The sequence below is a fragment of the Gopherus evgoodei genome, chromosome 2 (genome assembly GCF_007399415.2).
Source record: "Gopherus evgoodei ecotype Sinaloan lineage chromosome 2, rGopEvg1_v1.p, whole genome shotgun sequence".
In the NCBI taxonomy this organism is placed as follows: Eukaryota; Metazoa; Chordata; order Testudines; family Testudinidae; genus Gopherus; species Gopherus evgoodei.
In genome coordinates this window covers 131,941,184-131,958,487 of record NC_044323.1, presented here as the reverse complement: position 1 = coordinate 131,958,487, position 17,304 = coordinate 131,941,184, and the positions used below count along the sequence as shown (strand labels likewise).

General features: G+C 44.8%; 1 protein-coding gene across 2 annotated transcripts in view; it reads left to right on the top strand.

Annotated features, from left to right (window-relative positions):
- The window catches only part of DAP (death associated protein), a 90,742-nt gene that overhangs the window by 12,242 nt on the left and 61,196 nt on the right, over nucleotides 1-17,304 (top strand). For both annotated transcript variants that reach the window (XM_030551714.1, XM_030551715.1), the window contains exon 2: nucleotides 1,701-1,797. In XM_030551714.1, the coding sequence (XP_030407574.1) occupies nucleotides 1,701-1,797 (97 nt within the window). The remainder of the gene's footprint in view (nucleotides 1-1,700; nucleotides 1,798-17,304) is intronic.

Genomic DNA, 17,304 nt, shown 5'->3' with positions numbered 1-17,304 from the left:
TCTTTGTAGAAGCGGGGCTCGTGGGCGGGGCACCGGAGTGGTGATTTGCCTCCTGTGCCTTGTGGTAGGCGTTCCACAGCTCCTTCACTTTGACTTTTCACTGCAATGTGTCCTGGTCATGGTCCCTTTCCATCATGCATCGTGAAATCTGTCCATAAGTATTATAATTCCTACTGCTGGAGCACAGCTGGGACTGGACAGCCTCCTTTCCCCAAATGCTGATGAGGTCCAGTAGCTCACCATTGCTCCAAGTAGGTAATTGCCTGGTGCCTGGAGCAGGCATGGTTACCTGGAAAGATGTGCTGAGACCACTGCGTGTGTCACCGAGCAAACAGGAAGGGGACTTTCAAAATTCCAAAGGAATTTACAGGGCGGGGATGACGGTTGGTCACCTGAGGACAGGGCAGTAGAGTTCAAACTGATGACCAGGGAGGCGAAAACAGGCATTGTGGGACACCTCCCGGAGAACAATCACAGCACTGTAATCGACCAGGATGTCTACATTGGCACTGCAACCCTATACCCCCGGCACAGAAATCTGTACGCCTCTCACTGGGGTGGTGAGTGTGTTTGTTTTGTGGTGGTTGTTTTTTTTGTTTGTTTACAGCACTGCAAGTGCGCTGTTTTTGCACACTAAATGGGTTTACAGTGTGTACACCTCGGGAGCTAGTGCAGAAAGCTGCTTTATTGCGCGGAAACTTGCCAGTGTAGACAAGGCCTTTGTTTCTATTTGGACTAAACGTAAATTATGAGAGAACCTCTGTTGGGTTTGAGGTTTGGTAATCAGCATTGCCAGCTTCAGGAGATCAAAAATGGTGATTCGGTTCCCTGCTCCGGCCCCCCTCCCCCCAAAAAAATTATAAGAATTTTTTTCCTTCTTTTTTTTAAACTCCCCCTGCCCATCCCCAGGATGTGTGCATGCGATAATTAGTGTTGCCTACTCTCCCACATGTATTGACATATAAGAGTTCTATTGCAAGATCATAGATGAGGTTTAATTTTACTGAGAAATCTCATCTCTCATGATAAATTTGTAAGAGTTAGTGTGTCTTGTATTTTAGAAACACAAAAGTTTGCACCAAAGGTGAATGGACAGTGCCTTTAAACTTTTTTGGTAATGTTATTCTAGAAAAACATCTTTCTTTCTTTCTTTCTTTCTTTCTTTCTTTCTTTCTTTCTTTCTTTCTTTCTTTCTTTCTTTCTTTCTTTCTTTCTTTCTTTCAAGTTGATTTTGTGTATACATTTTATTTGGAATGGCAGAAGTGCAGTTTTGTGCCACTGCTGATATCTGGATCAGTACTGTTTATATGAAAATAAACTTTCATGTGTGCGGTTTTGCAAAAGACATTGCTTTTATGCTACTCAGTTGGATAATCCCAGGCTTCCCTGGCTACCTCTTGTTTCCACAAGTTAATGGAGACAAATGGTGAAGTAAGAGTCTAACGTTCTAAGGAGACATGGAAATAATGAGAGATACATTGAGTGGCCAACTTGGAAGACTATATTAGGCAATATAACATGCCTGGCAGTGAGAAACAACCAGCTAGTGCGCAGATCCTCCACCTGCAAATATTCTCAGGCTCTCACTGAGTTGTACAACATGATTCTTAAATTGTTTTTTGGAAATGGATCCTTATTTTTACTAGTTTTCTCAACTTTGGTTATATTGATGTGACTTGTTTTTCTTATTTTCATTCCAGTGAAAGCTGGTGGGATGAGGATTGTGCAGAAACACCCGCACACCCCAGATGCCAAAGAGGAGAAAGATAAGGATGACCAAGAATGGGAGAGCAGCAGGTGAGCAGTCTGAAGTCTATACATGATTTTATGCATATTGTGCAGCTAATTTATATCTCTTTGAACATTAGTATGTGTTTGTTTACCTTGGTGATAATAGTTTGGGTAAAGCATGTTTATTTGGGTAGGGCCTGTATGCTGTCTGCAGTTGCTTGTAATCTGCCTCTGTTTTTGTATTCCAATTCAAAATAGAAATGCAGGATCAGATTATACATGCCCTTGTAAGAGGGTTGGGAAACTAGCAATTTACACCTTGCAGAGCTGCCTGTAAGTCATCTTTCCAGGTGAATGCAGCCCCTTTCTGCTCTGGTTTCCTCTCCCCTTCCAAGTAAGCCTGAGACAAGGCTCTTCTAATCCACAGTTTTCCTAAAATCAGCTGTGAGGTATCTGTAGAGGCCAGGGAAGTCTGGACACAGGCCCACTGCTTCTGAATTGTTCCCCAGGTCACTAAGGGTATGTCTACAGTAGGTAGGTAGTTAAACCCCCGCAGCTGACTTGGGCTTCTGAGTCTCGGGCTAAAGGGACTGTTTACTTGGAGTGTAGACGTTTGGGCTTTGGGACCCTCCTGCCTCACAGGGTCCCAGACTCCAGCCTGAACTCTCTGCATTACAATTAAACAGCTCCTTAGCCTGAATCAGTTGGCATGGGCCAGCCATGGGCTTCAGTTGCAGTATAAACATGCCCTCTGCCCACAGAGTTCCAAGTTATGCTCTTGCTGATTTCCTTCCATGTCTGGCCTATTCCACCCTCCCTTGCAGGGATTTGCGTGAGGAGCAAGGGGTCAATTTAAAATAATACAGCCAATGTTTGCCTGGTTATTTTAGGAGGGGAAACAGCATGGATTTGGAGGGGGATTATGCCATACGCTGCAGCTGTCATCTGACCCCTTTCCCCATCCACCCACTTGCCAAAAACACAGAGCCCCAAATGTGAGGAAAAATCAAACCTCTGGGCTTTTGTGAAGTGAGTGATGCTGTACTGGTTCAGATTCCCTGCTTTTTAATTCAATGTACGCCAAGCCCACTGGTTTTGTGTTCCTTTCATTCCTCCCTGGGATGATATGGCTGATAATACCAGCTGTTTATTACTGTCCTGGGCTTGGTGGGGGAGACGTGAGCTTCTGAATGACTTGTTGTTTTGAAGCTGGACTCACCTGCTGTAAGACTGTTCATTGTAGTAGGAGATTGTGCAAAATAGTAGTGTATTTTCCCATATTTACTGCAAAACAGTTTTCATTATTGTATATCAGCAATGTTAAAAGTAACTTTAACACACAAAGTATTTAAGGTTGATTTATTTTTATTTGGCGTTCAAGTTTGAAAGCTGTAGTGATTTCTGATGCTTGAAATATGTACAATAAACATGTATGGTGACAGCTGTTTCTCCTTTATAACTAAGCCCAATTTTACCCAAATCCTATTTATGCTGATCGACCTCACTGCTCCCAGTATTTAGTAAAGGTGCCTCCCCTCCCCCCGCAAAAAGGTGGAAAGCTACTTTCTTCTGTGGTTTTCTTAGCACTGTTTTAGCTATAAGAAGATGCATTGTCTTCAGGAATAAAAACAAGCCATGAGCTTTTTTTTCTTTCCACTGATCACTATGACTTGAAATAAAGAATTTTGTGTGGAGAAAGAGTTTTAATTAGCATGTCTGGATGAAAGGCTGGAAGAATTGAACAGCCTATAGTCTACGAGATTAGTCATCTCTAAATTCTGTCTGGAGAAAAGCAAGTTGGAGCAGCGAATTTTTTGGGGAGGCAGGGGTGTGTGTGTGGATTTTTTCAACCCCTGTGCCAAATGTTTATTGGCTTTGAAAGGCATATATACTTCCTTTTGAGGTGTGTAACACATGCCGTTCATTGACTTTAGTCTCTGTACTGTGTTACCCTGAAACCATTGCAGGATGGTCCTGTCTGTTCTAGATCCAAATAGGAAGTTGTGCTGTGCCATTTTGATAATGATGCCCTCTGAGCCTGTGTTTTGATGTAGCTGTCTGACTGATTTGTTGAAACAGGATTGCCTCCAGTGTTTCCCTTTCATAGCAAAACAATATTGTGAAAAGCTATAAACATAACTTGAATTATTTTTCCATTGTAAAGCAGGGCAAAGAGGAAAATTTTTGTACTTAGCAGAGGATAGAAAGTAGAACAACCTGTAGTATTTCCGTCTTATGTAAGGGGAGAAAAGCACTTGTGTCTCGCAAGATCAATTGCTTCAGCTTGCTGACCACTTTATCTATGGAAGTACCCACTTAGTGCAGACTCTTCACTCTTGTCTTTCTGTAAACTATGTTGATGACTGATTTTGTGCTTTTGACCTCACAGAGGTGTTGAGGTAAAGTTAATTTCAAAATTGTTTTGGAATTCAATAAATACCAGTTTGAATTTCCTTTTAATCAGATTGAGCCCTACTGTAGTAATGCTAGTAGGAAGTGTATAGTTAAACAGGAAGCATTGTGAGTTACTATCTGGAATTGCATGGCATTAACCTGAGGGGGTACTTGCTGTTGCTGGTTTGCCTGTCTGGAGAGGACAGGGGCTGTGGCCATAGAGATCTGAGGGAAGCTTGTGCATCTGCAAGGGAAAGGAGGGATGAGAGAGAGAGTTGTACTGACCCCATCATAGGCTAGTGCTGGAGTTGTGCGGTAGCCCCTAGTGTAACAGGGCATATGGACTCAAGCAGCAGGCCATTTAGCTGCAGCTGGGCAGGGTGGATTTGATTTAAATCACTAGTCAGGAAGACTCGATTTAATCATGGATTTCTACATAAAACCATTCTTGTTGGTTGTTATAACCTAAATACATATTCTTCACAACTCCAGAGATGTAGGTTTCATTTTTAGAAGGTACACACTATACATTTTTAAAGTGATTTATTTTGAAAACTTTTCAGATTAAGTTTACAGCTATTTCAGAAAATGAATAATTGTTTGATTATTTCATTTACCAAAGGTAATTAAAGCAGATAGTTCACTTCCCAATGACTTCATAAATATCTCCAGTTCAACAGGTTAATCTTTAATATTTGTAGGATTTTCTCGCCATGCTGTATTAGGAGGAGAACATCACCAGATAGACATTTAAATTGTTTTATTTAACTAGAACAACAATGTTATGTATTCTGGATTTTGTTCTTCAACAGCAACAGAATATTTTAACAAAGCAAGCATATGAATTTTTGAATTTAGTTTAAACATTCATTTTTTTAAAATCAAGTTTGTTTTTGTTAAACAAATTTTTAACTAAAATAGTTAAATGAAATATTAAAAAAAAATTAAATCAACTATGTCAGCCAGGTCACCATGGGAAACTTAAAATATTGGCTTCTGCAGCTAACTCAGTCATCTTCACCTTCACTTTCCTGTTTTGTTCATAATCTGGAAAAGAAAAACAAGCTTTCCTGCCTTTTCAGGTCCCAAATGATTTCTCGATTTGGAATGAATAAGTCCAAAGAAAATATTCTTTCTACACCAGCAGAAGAAGCTACTGCTGTTAAAAGTGAGATTATCACTTCAATACCCTCTGAATCCAAGTGCTTAAGTGACTTCCACCAGTTCACTGGAGTGACTTTCTTTAAAACATCATCAGCAAACATATATTTCTTGAATGATTCACCCTTAGCTCTGAAGTTTATAATTGGCATTATGGAGCGATGATTGCTGGATGTCCATGTCATAGCCAACTCCTCTTCTTCAGCAGTTAAGGTTTGACTCTGGTAACCGAGTATTGAGAATATTTGGAAAAAAACTGAGCTGGAGATAGTGCTTGTCCCATTTGTTTTTTTGGTTTTTTTTAATGCTTGTAATTTAACTCTGTCATTGCATATTTCTCCCTTTAAAATCGTACTCAGTTCCTTCCAAATTTCAGCAGTGTCAGCAATAAAACAGCTATTTCCCTGCATTTTGTTCAAGGCTACAGAAATAGGCTTCAGGATACTCAGCATGTTTTCAACATTTCTCTTAACCCCAATGTTGAGAACTTTGGCAGTGAAAGTGCCATCTATTTTTTCATGGTTTTGTTCACAAACTGTCATCAGATTAGGCCCGTTCAAAACAGTCCACTCCTGAGTTCCATCTCATGTCTTGTGGGAGAGTTAGCTTAGTTCCTCCCACTTCTTTCAGAGCAGCTGCTGCAGAATGGTTGTTATGGAAGTATTTTGCAATTTCAGCATTAGCCTTTATTTCTGAAACACTGAAGTCTTTGGCTAGAAGGTGCGTCAAATGAGCACTACAACCGTATGTTATTAGCTTGGGACTTTCTTCACTCTCTCCTAAATAATTTCTTCTCATCTTGGATACATTTGCAGCATTGTCTGACCAAGCTGCGTACTAGACATTTGAATTTTTTTTCACAGTTTGTTATAGCTTTTACTGCACATGCAGCAGAATAGAATACTTACAAGAAGTAGCATTTCCTGATGTATCAGTTGTTTCTGTGAGATTCCCTTCTTCTGTTGTCACACGAGCACATTCAACAGGATCATTGTGAACATTGCTCCACCCATCAAGACTCAGGTTAACAATTTCACCCTTTAGACCTTTTGCACACAGCTCAATTTCTCTTTCATACACTTTATCCAGCAATTTGCCTGCGACATCTGCTCTGTTGTGTGGACTGTATCCTGGTCTTAACATGGTTCAGTTATTAATGACGTGTGGGTTCTTGATCATATGGAAAGGAGAGTTTGTTGCATAAACAAACTAGGCAATTTTTTCATCAGTTACCTCTTGTAATCTGCTGGTTCTTATCACAAACTTATCTATGGTTGTTTCTGGATGATGGAGATTTTTTTTTTTCTTTTTGCTACAGGTAATATACAGTAGCTACGTGATATACATGATGTGACTGAAACATTATCATTGGCATATAATGCTGAAACTATAGAAAATGATGGTGATCTTGAAGGTGGATAGTCTTCAGAATCCTGTATCTTGAGGATGGATTCTCCTAAACAAAATAAGTCAATGCAGTTATTTAATTGTTGTTACCATATTGCTCATTTAGTATTCCTCATTGCATTCACTGACACTCAGTACTACTTTAAAGGTGAAATTGTAAAAAGATCTGTCTATTTCAGCTATTTATTCTTTTATCAGAACTGCATCTAAAATGATGGTGCCATAGAGTAGCAACTGTATTTTTTGCTCAAACATGAGAATTCAAGAATAGTCCAGAAGGAAGACAGGCAGTCCTTAAGAAAGAAGTATGGTAAACTTTTTTTAATTTCAATCTGAAGATCCTTCATGTTCAGACATGTTCCTTTCATCATCTTCAATGCAGTTTCCTCCTGAGAAGGAACATGTCTCACGATGTTGTTTCAGGTAACCAGGCCTTGCATTTCTTTGTTGCATTGTTTGCATTTTGTTCTCATGCTTGTCATACCCACAGGTAGAGGAACTTCATTAAAATATTCCTAGACTGGGTCGCTTTTATGGCCTGCTGCCATTATAGGTTTTCCCGTCTAGATCTCAAATCAATGAAGGCTACCCTCAGACGTCAAGACTTCTGGAATACACTGCTCAAACAGTTTCACTTTTGTTTCTGCTGCCTGTCCCTCCCTTCTCACTTTTATCTCCAGACTTCTTCTCCTTGTTCAGATCTATTCCACCTCCAACAATCTTCTATTCATTGAACTTTTTGAAACTTTGCACTTTTAGAGAGAGGTAAGGGATTGACTCTGTGTACACAAATTTGCAGAGAGACAATAGAGTTGAGGTCTGTTGTTTCTCACCTCTATATATTATTTATTTAAAAACATTTTAGCTGTTAACAAGAATGCTGTCTCCGGAGACACCGATCCACAGTTTGAGAACTGCAAAACTAAGTATCTCTGATGGTATCTTCTAGACTGAGCACTGAGTCCCATTGGCTAGATAGAAAGATTAACCTAAATCTGTACAGAAGCCCCTGGAACCCCATAAGATTGGGTCCCTAATCCATGAACTATTGGAACTCATTTACAAAACTTTTCTTAAGCATTACATGAATATATTGTCTCATACTATAGAATTAGAATTTATAATCCCTATTCTATGATACATTATAGCTCAAAGATATATCTTAACTAAAACCATCTTTAGATTTTGTTTTTTCCCTCAAAAAGCATTTTATCCAAAAAATCCCAATTAAAAAAAAACAACAAATCTGACTTTTTTTGGTTGGGGGTGTGTGTGTGGGGGTGTGTGTTTGTGTGTGTGTTTTTGTTCATCCTGCAGCAAAAGCAGACATGGCACTAAATGTAAAATTGTTGCCTCCTCAGTCAGAATTAAATTATCTGTTTGTATATCTGCTAATTTGCTAGCAGATGCTGCTCCTTCGAGTGACTTGGCCCTCCATTCCAGCCAATCCATGCTCTCCTGCTAAAATTTGTGGGCTGCTGATGTCCATGTTAAGGGGCTTCCATATGCTCATTGGGGAGAGGAAATGATGTCACTCAAGGTGCTCTTCTCTCTTCTCCAATCACCAATGTGCTTACCAGTCCCTGCTGGTTGCCATTTTCGCTCTCCGTATCTAGCAACTGAGGGGGATATTTTTTGCCCTCAGTAAGCCCCATTACTTTTCTTCCATTCAACTTAAGTTATTCTTCGGTCATCAAATGAGTGACTTGATTTACTTTTATTCACGGTTCACTGTCCTAGAACCATATTATTAATGATGCTGAGATTAATAATGTTTCCATGAGCACTAGAGTCAGGTAGGTACTGATGAGCAAATATGAGGAAGAATATGGAAAACTAGTGCAATTTGTGCAAACATACGAATTATGTATATAGTGAAGACTTTAATTTTATAATCCGAGATTTGCATTTCAAAATAGACCTGAATATCTGTAACTGATCATGAACAGAAAAAGAGCTATTAAGCATTTTTTAAAATGCAATTTTAATTTATAGGTAACTTTTAGTTTTTTTGCAAAGCAGGGAGATTTTGTTAACCTTCTCCTTCTTATGTTTTTTGTCTTGGCCACATAGCCACCATAAACAGTCCTCACATTCCTTATATGGTATCTCTACTTTTTTGCATTCAAAGTTAAACATTTCAGGGAACTTTGTCAGCCGACAGTGGCAGCTGATAATGAAATAAGGGAAAAATGATAATACAGAAAAGATTAACTTCTGTGTATTTAAAAGGGCGGCCTGAAGGAACTGGTGTGCTTGTGAGTTTATTAATTCATTATAGGTCCAGTTTCACGCAAGAATAGTGAGGGATAATGCTGGAGCTAGTGATGGACACAGAACAAACCCACATGGAGTTGTGACAGGTCGGATCACAGAAACCCACTTGGGACTGCCATCCGATGTGCTGGGACTATCTCTGAGCCTGTTTTCCCTGCCAGCTTGGGACTCCAGTACCTTGCCTTGTTTGAGCCAGACGTTTCCTGTTGGCGAACACAGATTTCTGGTCTGAACTGTGTCCCTCACAAGCTGCAGGCCTTAACTGAAAACAGCCTAAGAAGTGCTCCTGACTCCAGCACCCAGATACCCAATCCCAGCACTCAGATATTCCAAACCCCAAATGCATCCATTTTACCCTGTATAAAGCTTATACTCATAAATTGTTTGCCCTCTATAACAACCCCCCGGTATTAATACATACTCTGGGTTAATTAATAAGTAAAATGATTTTATTAAATACAAAAGGTAGGATTTAAGTGGTTCCAAGTAATAAGACAACAAAGTAAATTACCAAACAAAATAAAATAAAACATGCAAGTCTAAGCCTAATACAGTAAAAACTAAATGCAGTTAAATCTCACCCTCAGAGATGTTCCAATAAGTCTCTTTTACAGACTAGACTTCCTCCTAGTCTGGGTTCAGCAATCACTCACACCCCTGTAGTTACTGTCCTTTGTTCCAGTTTCCTTCAGGCATCTCCTTGGGGTGGAGAGGCTATCTTTTGTGCCAGCCAAAGACGAAATGAAGGGGCTTCCAGGAGCTTAAATAGACTTTCTCTTGTGAGTGGAAACCCCTCTCTGCCGCTGGGTAGAATCTAGCTACAAATGAAGTTTTGGAGTCAAGATAGTTAAGACCAAAGCAGATTGTGAAGAACTTCAAAAAGATCTCACAAAACTAAGTGATTGGGCAACAAAATGGCAAATAACATTTAATATGGATAAATGTAAAATAATGCACATTGGAAAAACTGCCCCCAACTATATATACAATGTGATGGGGGCAAATTTAGCTACAACGAATCAGGAAAAAGATCTTGGAGTTGTCATGGATAGTTCTCTGAAGATGTCCACGCAGTGCGCAGAGGCAGTCAAAAAAGCAAATAGGATGTTAGAAATCATTAAAAAGGGGATAGAGAATAAGACTGAGAATATCTTATTGCCCCTGTATAAATCCATGGTATGCCCACATCTCGAATACTGTGTACAGATGTGGTCTCCTCACCTCAAGAAAGATATTCTAGCACTAGAAGAGGTTCAGAAAAGGGCAACTAAAATGATTAGGGGTTTGGAGAGGGTCCCATACGAGGAAAGATTAAAGAGGCTCGGACTCTTCATCTTGGAAAAGAGGAGACTAAGGGGGGATATGATAGAGGTGTATAAAATCATGAGTGATGTTGAGAAAGTGTATAAGGAAAAGTTATTTACTTATTCCCATAATACAAGAACTAGGGATCACCAAATGAAATTAATAGGCAGCGGGTTTAAAACAAATAAAAGGAAGCAAAGAATCCTGTGGCACCTTATAGACTAACAGACGTTTTGGAGCATGAGCTTTCGTGGGTGAATACCCACTTCATCAGATGCATGTATTCACCCACGAAAGCTCATGCTCCAGAACGTCTGTTACTCTATAAGGTGCCACAGGATTCTTTGCTGCTTTTACAGATCCAGACTAACACGGCTACCCCTCTGATAAATAAAAGGAAGTTCTTCTTCACGCAGCGCACAGTAAACTTGTGGAACTCCTTACCTGAGGAGGTTGGGAAGGCTGGGACTATAACAGTGTTTAAAAGGGAACTGGATAAATTCATGGTGGCTAAGTCCATAAATGGTTATTAGCCAGGATGGGTAAAGAATGGTGTCCCTAGCCTCTGTTTGTCAGAGGATGGAGATGGATGGCAGGAGAGAGATCACTTGATCATTGCCTGTTAGGTTCACTTCCTCTGGGGCACCTGGCATTGGCCACTGTTGGTAGACAGATACTGGGATAGATGGACCTTTGGTCTGACCCGGTACAGCTGTTCTTATGTTCTTATGGGCAAGTCACATGTCCATGCATGATTTCATTTTCTATAGGACATTCCCAGGAAAGCTCAGATGTTGATTGGCATCTGATAAGGTTCATTGTTTGCCAAGTACTCCCAATTACTTGTATAATCCCTTCACGCTATGTTGACAAAATCTGCCTTAGGTGCTTTCTACAGCAAACACTTTAAATACAAGCATAGAGCCAATGCTCCTAACTTCAAATATAAAAATAATACATCCATACAAATAGGATGAATACATGCAGAAGAATATAACCTTTGCAAAGATATGTTACATGGCATATCTAGCATTAAACATATTCTAGTTACGTCGTATTTACACTTATAGGCATATTTCTATAAAGCATTATGGAGTGCAACATCACAGCAGTGATTTCTGGGAGATTTCAAAAGGGTACCTGGAGCCCACGAGGATTGTGGCAGAAGTGGTCAAACTCCCATAATTCTGTTAGAAGGTCCAGATCATGTTCCATTTCTTAGACCTCTCCTCAAAATAACAGTGAGGCAAGATGAATGGCTGGCTTCAATGCTCATCAAGAAAGCTTTCTGCTAGAGCTCTTGCAAAGAAGTCGAGGCATCTGAAGTAGCTGCAGCACCTGTTCCTGCAGCACCTATGAAGGACCAGACACACAAAAAAGTGGTTACTCACCTTCTCGTAACTGTTCTTCGAGATGTGTTGTTCATGTCCATTCCAATCAGGTGTGTGCATGTGCACGATATCCGGAAGATTTTTCTCTTAGCAGCATCCATCGGGTCGGTCTGGGTGCCCCTTGGAGTCACGCCCTCATGGCGCCTAATATATAGCCCTGCCGACCTGCCACCCCTTCAGTTCCTTCTTGCAGGCTACTCCGACAGAGGGGTAAGAGGGTGGGTATTGGAATGGACATGAACAACACATTTCAAAGAAAAACAGTTACGAGAAGGTGAGTAACTATTTTTAATTCTTCCAGTGCTTGTTCATGTAGATTCCAATCGGGTGACTCCCAAGCAAATTTAGGAGGTGGGGTCAGAACTGTCCACTGACTGGAGTACTGGTCTACCACAGGCCGCATCGTCTCTGGCCTGCCTAGTAATTGCATAGAGTGTGGCGAAAGTGTGTATCGATGACCACATCGCCACCCTGCAGATTTCCTGGGTGGGAATTTGAGCCAGGGAAGCTGTTCATGAAGCTTGCACTATTGTAGAGTGCGCCGTTATCAGGGGTGCTGGGATTCCTGCTAGACTGTAGCACTTGGTAATGCAGGCCATAATCCGTCATGAAATGTGCTGTGTCAAAACAGGCTGGCCCTTCATCCTGTCCACTACTGTGACAAAGTGCTTTACCGACTTCCTGAACGGTTTTGTCCTTTTGATGTAAAAGGTCAGCGTTCTGCAGACGTCGAGAGCATGGAGCCTCTGCTTCCTGCTACTGGTATGAGGCCCTGGGTAGAAAACAGAGAGGAAAATGTTCTGGTTGATGTGGAATTGTGATACCACCTTCGGGAGGAAGGCCGGATGGGGCCTGAACTGAACCTTGTCCTTAAAAAAACAAGGTGTAGGGCAGCTTGGACGTTAGAGCCCTGAGCTCAGACACCCTCTGAGCTGAAGCTATTGCCACCAGCAACACAACTTTGTAGGAGAGGTAGAGCAGGGAGCATGTTGCTAGAGGCTCAAAGGGATGCCCCATGAGCCTAGAGAGGACCAACTTAAGGTCCCAAGCAGGAACTGGTTGGCGGATATGCGGGTACAACCTGTTGAGGGCCTTCAGGAAGTGACTGACTAGGGGGTTAGCGAAAACCGAGCGGCCCTGTACCTCTGGGTGGAAAGCCGAGATGACAGCCAGGTGTACTTTTATAGAACACAAAGTGAGACCTTCCTGCTTTAGGTGGAAAAGGTGATCCAAAATCTAGAGCACTGAGGCTAGTGCCAGGGGAAAGTTGTGCTGAGCTGACCAGATTGAATATCTCTTCCACTTGGCCAGGTGTGTGGCCCTAGTGGAGGGTTTCCTGCTGCCCAAGAGAACCTGTCTGACTTGTTCTAAACACGAGGGCTCAAATGTATTCAGCCATGGAGCCTCCAGGCTGTGAGAGGCAGTGACTGCAGGTTTGGGTGCTGGAGCCGCCTGTGATCCTGCGTGAGAAGGCGCAGGAAGAGCGGCAGGGTAATTGGGGCTCTGACACGTCTAGGAGAGACGTGTACCCGCAGGGCCAAGCTGGTGCTATGAGACTGACCCGAGTCCGGTCTCTGCGGATCTTGAGCAGGATCTTGTGGACGAGCGGTATGGGTGGGAAGGCTCATAGAAGCGGTCTCTTCGCCCCCCCCCCCCCAAAGGGAGGAGGAGCGCATCCACTGTGTACCCCGGACTGTGATTCAGGAAGGAACAGAACTACTGACACCTCCCCCTGTTGTATCGCATGGTGAAGAGGTTGATTAGGGGACAGCCCCACCTCTGGAAGAGCGAAGATGGGATGTCCAAGTGAAGACCTGCAGAACTCCTGCTGCAGAACTCTGTTGTCCATAGCTCCTGCGTTGGAGGACATCCCTGCCAACGCTTCGCCCAGTGACGAGGCAGAGGAAGCGTGTGCTGGTGGTGGAAGCTCCCTGACGTCTGTCCCGGGTGGGTCACATGACTCCTGGGGCAGCATTGGAGGAGATGGTGCTGATGATGGGTCCTTAGGCATTGTAGCCAGTGTTGGCATCAGTCTCACAGGAGACGCTGGGGTTGGGGGGGCCAGGTGCTGACACCTGGGCCGTAGGTGCCTGCATTGAGGTCTATGTCGACAACAGTGCAGGCGTGGGAGACGAGTGTGTCACAATTGTGAAGGCCGATGTTGGAGCCGAGCATGGTGCTGGAGTCGATGACAGTGCTGGAGGGAAAGGTGTCGGGACCATAGGCGCCAGGTGTGTATGCATAGCAGAAGGCGGCATGAAAGTGGTGGAGGTGACTGAAGACATCGCTGACCGTTGGCTCTGGGTTCCTCCCTTGCTCTGGTGATAAGCACAGGGAGTCCAGAAGGGCACTGAGGTGGGTTCTGCAACTGCGGAGGTCACGCCTGATGCTCCCTTCTGTCTCTGCCCAGCCTTGCTCTACGGCTTCCGTTCCTACTTGAGCAATAGGAGTTGGGCTCCGACTCCAAGGTCTCAGACATTGAAGACCACAGAGGAGCTGATCCTCGGTACCTCGAACGTTGAGAGCTTGGGGAGCGGGAAGGCTCTCTGTCAGTGTGTAGGCACCAATGGACAAGGGGAAGAGGAGCACCTCGACAGCATAGCAGGCTTTCCCTTAGAACGCACTGGAGCATGGAGCTCTGTCGGTGCTGAGGGTTCCTCCCTGTTAAGCAAGAACAGTGCTGTCAGGTGGAGAAGATCTCTGGCGGCCTGGTATGCTTCCAGCGTAGATGGGAGCTGAAGCAGCTTTGTAGGCGCCGAAGATATAGGTGGGGCCAGACTCGACTGCCTCACCTGGACAGGAGTCAACATGGCCTTGGAAGGAGATGCCGAGGAGTGGCTCACCTGAGATCACACTTCTTGAGGCTTAGCCAGAGGAGAACGGGAGTCTGACTTTTTCTTCTTTTGAGGCACTGGGGAATGGGAGTGGTGCCTACTATCAGATGGGCCCTGTGAGGAGCCGTAGCAGTGCCGAGCATCCCTGGAGGAGTCCTTCCTTGTCGCTGGTGGCGCCGGGGCCCTCCGCGTTGAGGATGCTGCTGTAGGGGTCAGGACTCTCGAACCCGGGTCAGAATGGGGGCGCAAGGCTGCCTCCATGAGGATCACCTTCAACCACGGTTCCTGTTCTTTAAGTTTTCTCGGGCGGAACTCGCAGCAGATTTTGCAATGATCTTTCTGATGGGTCTCCCCCAGGCACTTAAGACACGACAAGTGCAGATCATTCTTAGACATGCATTTGACGCAAGGCATGCAGTTCTTAAATCCTGGGGGATGTGGCATGCCACCGGTCTCATTCGAGGGAATGTTCCCAGTGCCGATCGTGGTCTCATGGCCGTCATAGATCCCGGCACCGTCACTCCTCCCGGTTCAGGGACAGCAGCGGATCTTACGCCAGCCTGGTTTCCATCCGTACATGTCCCTTGATGGGCCAGGCCGGTCAGGCCAGACAGTTGGTCCCACCAGTGCCACAGCAGGTGCAATGGCACCGAGCATCGTGGCTGGCCGAATGGTGCCAGTGGGCACCGTGGCCTCCAGCGCAGCCCCTGGTGGGGGCTCTCTCTGTTGCCGGAGCTTCAGAAGCACCATTGGCTTCCCTCTCCAGACCCCAGAGGAAGGAGTTGGTAGGACGTACGTCCTCGGCACCATGCCTGGAGTCCAGCCAGGTGGTGGACCATCCAGTGCCGGCTGACACCCAGAGCACCGCACCGTCCCCTTTGCCCCACCTGGAGGAGGTGATTGCAGCCCCCACCCCCCTATGTCCCACAGGAGGACTCTAGGGCCCACCAAGAACTATTAAAGAGGATGGCAGCGAGCCTACACCTCCAGGCAGAGGAGATGGAGGAGCCCTCGGACTCCCTGTTTAATGTGTTGTCCACATCAGCACCGGGTAGGATGGCCTTGTCTCTCCATAAAGGGGTGGCTAAAATTTCAAATGCCCTGTGGCAAACACCGGCCTTGTTGGCCCCCCATCTCTAAAAAGGCAGAACGTAAGTACTTTGTACCCACTAAAGGGCACGAGTATTTGTATACCCACCTGATGCCCAACTCCATGGTGTTGAGTCTGTCAACCATAGGGAACAGCAGGGTCAGCCAGCCCCGACCCCAAAGAACATGGACTCTCAGAGACTGGACTTTTTCAGAATGAAAATTTATTCATCTTCGAGCTTCCAGTTATGAGTGAGAAACCATCAGGCTCTCCTGGGCCGGTATGAATTCAATTTGTGGGGCTCCTTGTCTAAGTTTGAGGACTCCCTCCAGGAGCATGATAGGAAGGAGTTTAAGATGATAGTTGAGGAAGGGACAGCGGCTGCTAGGATGTCCCTGCGGGCAGCTTTGGATGCTGCGGATGTGGCCACACGATCAGTAGCCTCTGTGGTGTCCATGAGATAGACGTTGTGGCTTCTACTCTCTTCCATGCAGGATCTCCCGTTTTGATGGGAAGGCTCTGTTTGCAGAGAAAAAAGATACAAGGCTTCATGGCATGAAAGACTCCCGCATGACCTTCCAGATTCTGGGCCTCTATGTCCCAGCTCTGGCAAAGCCTAAATTCAAGCCGCAGCAGACTCCCACCCAAGCCACCCTCCCGAAGTATAAGGCTGCCCATAAGAAGCAGCGGGACTATAAGAGACGCTCTCACTGGCGGGGAAAAGGCATTTTTGTTGGGACGTTTGGGGGCACCTCACCAGTTCTCATCAGGGATCTACCCCCCCCCCAAAAAAAAAAAAAAAAAAAGCTTTCTTCAACCAATTGTGTGCTTTCCTCCTGGAATGGTCGCGGCTCACCTTGGACCGATGGGTCCTCAACACCATTTCCCGGGGTTACACCCTCCAGTTTACTTCCTCCCCGCCCATCCACCCCTTGCCCCCATTCTTCTTGGGGGAACCCATCACACGAAACTCTGCTTGAGCAGGAGATGGGGCAGCTCCTAGGACTACGAACAATAGAGGCGGTGCCCACGGAGTTCATGAGCAAGGGGTATTACTCCGGTTATTTCCTTATCTTGAAGGCCAAAGGGGGGCTTAGGCCCATCCTGGACCTCTGAGGTCTGAACTAGTACGTGGTGAAGCTCAAGGTCCGCATGGTCTCCCTGGCCTCTATCATCGCCTCCCTGTATCCCGGGGACTGGTACGCTGCCCTCGATCTTCAGGGTGCATACTTCCACATCCACATATTTGAGGGGCATAGACGCTTCCTTTGTTTCGTGGTGGCACAGAATCATTACCAGTTCACGGTCCTTTCATTTGGTCTGTCCACTGCCTCCAAGGTATTTACAAAATGCATGTAATTGATAGTGGCCTACCTCAGGCGGGGGGCGTGGGGGCGGGGGTCCAGTAATTCACCTATCTGGACGATTGGCTTGTCAAGGGCACCTCCTGGTCACAGATGAGGGATCACGTGGTGCTCCTCCTGTCCACGTGCATTGCCTTGGGCCTGTTGGTAAACAACACCAAGTCCACGTTAGTCCCAGTCCAACGCATAGAGTTTATCGGGGTGCTTCTGGATGCAGAATCGGCCAGGGCCTCTCTCCCACCAGACAGGTTCGAGACCCTGAAAGGTCTCAGACTCAGTCACAAGGTTCCCAGTAACAACAGCCAGGGTTTGCCTGGAACTCTTGGGTCACATGTTGGTGTGCACATACG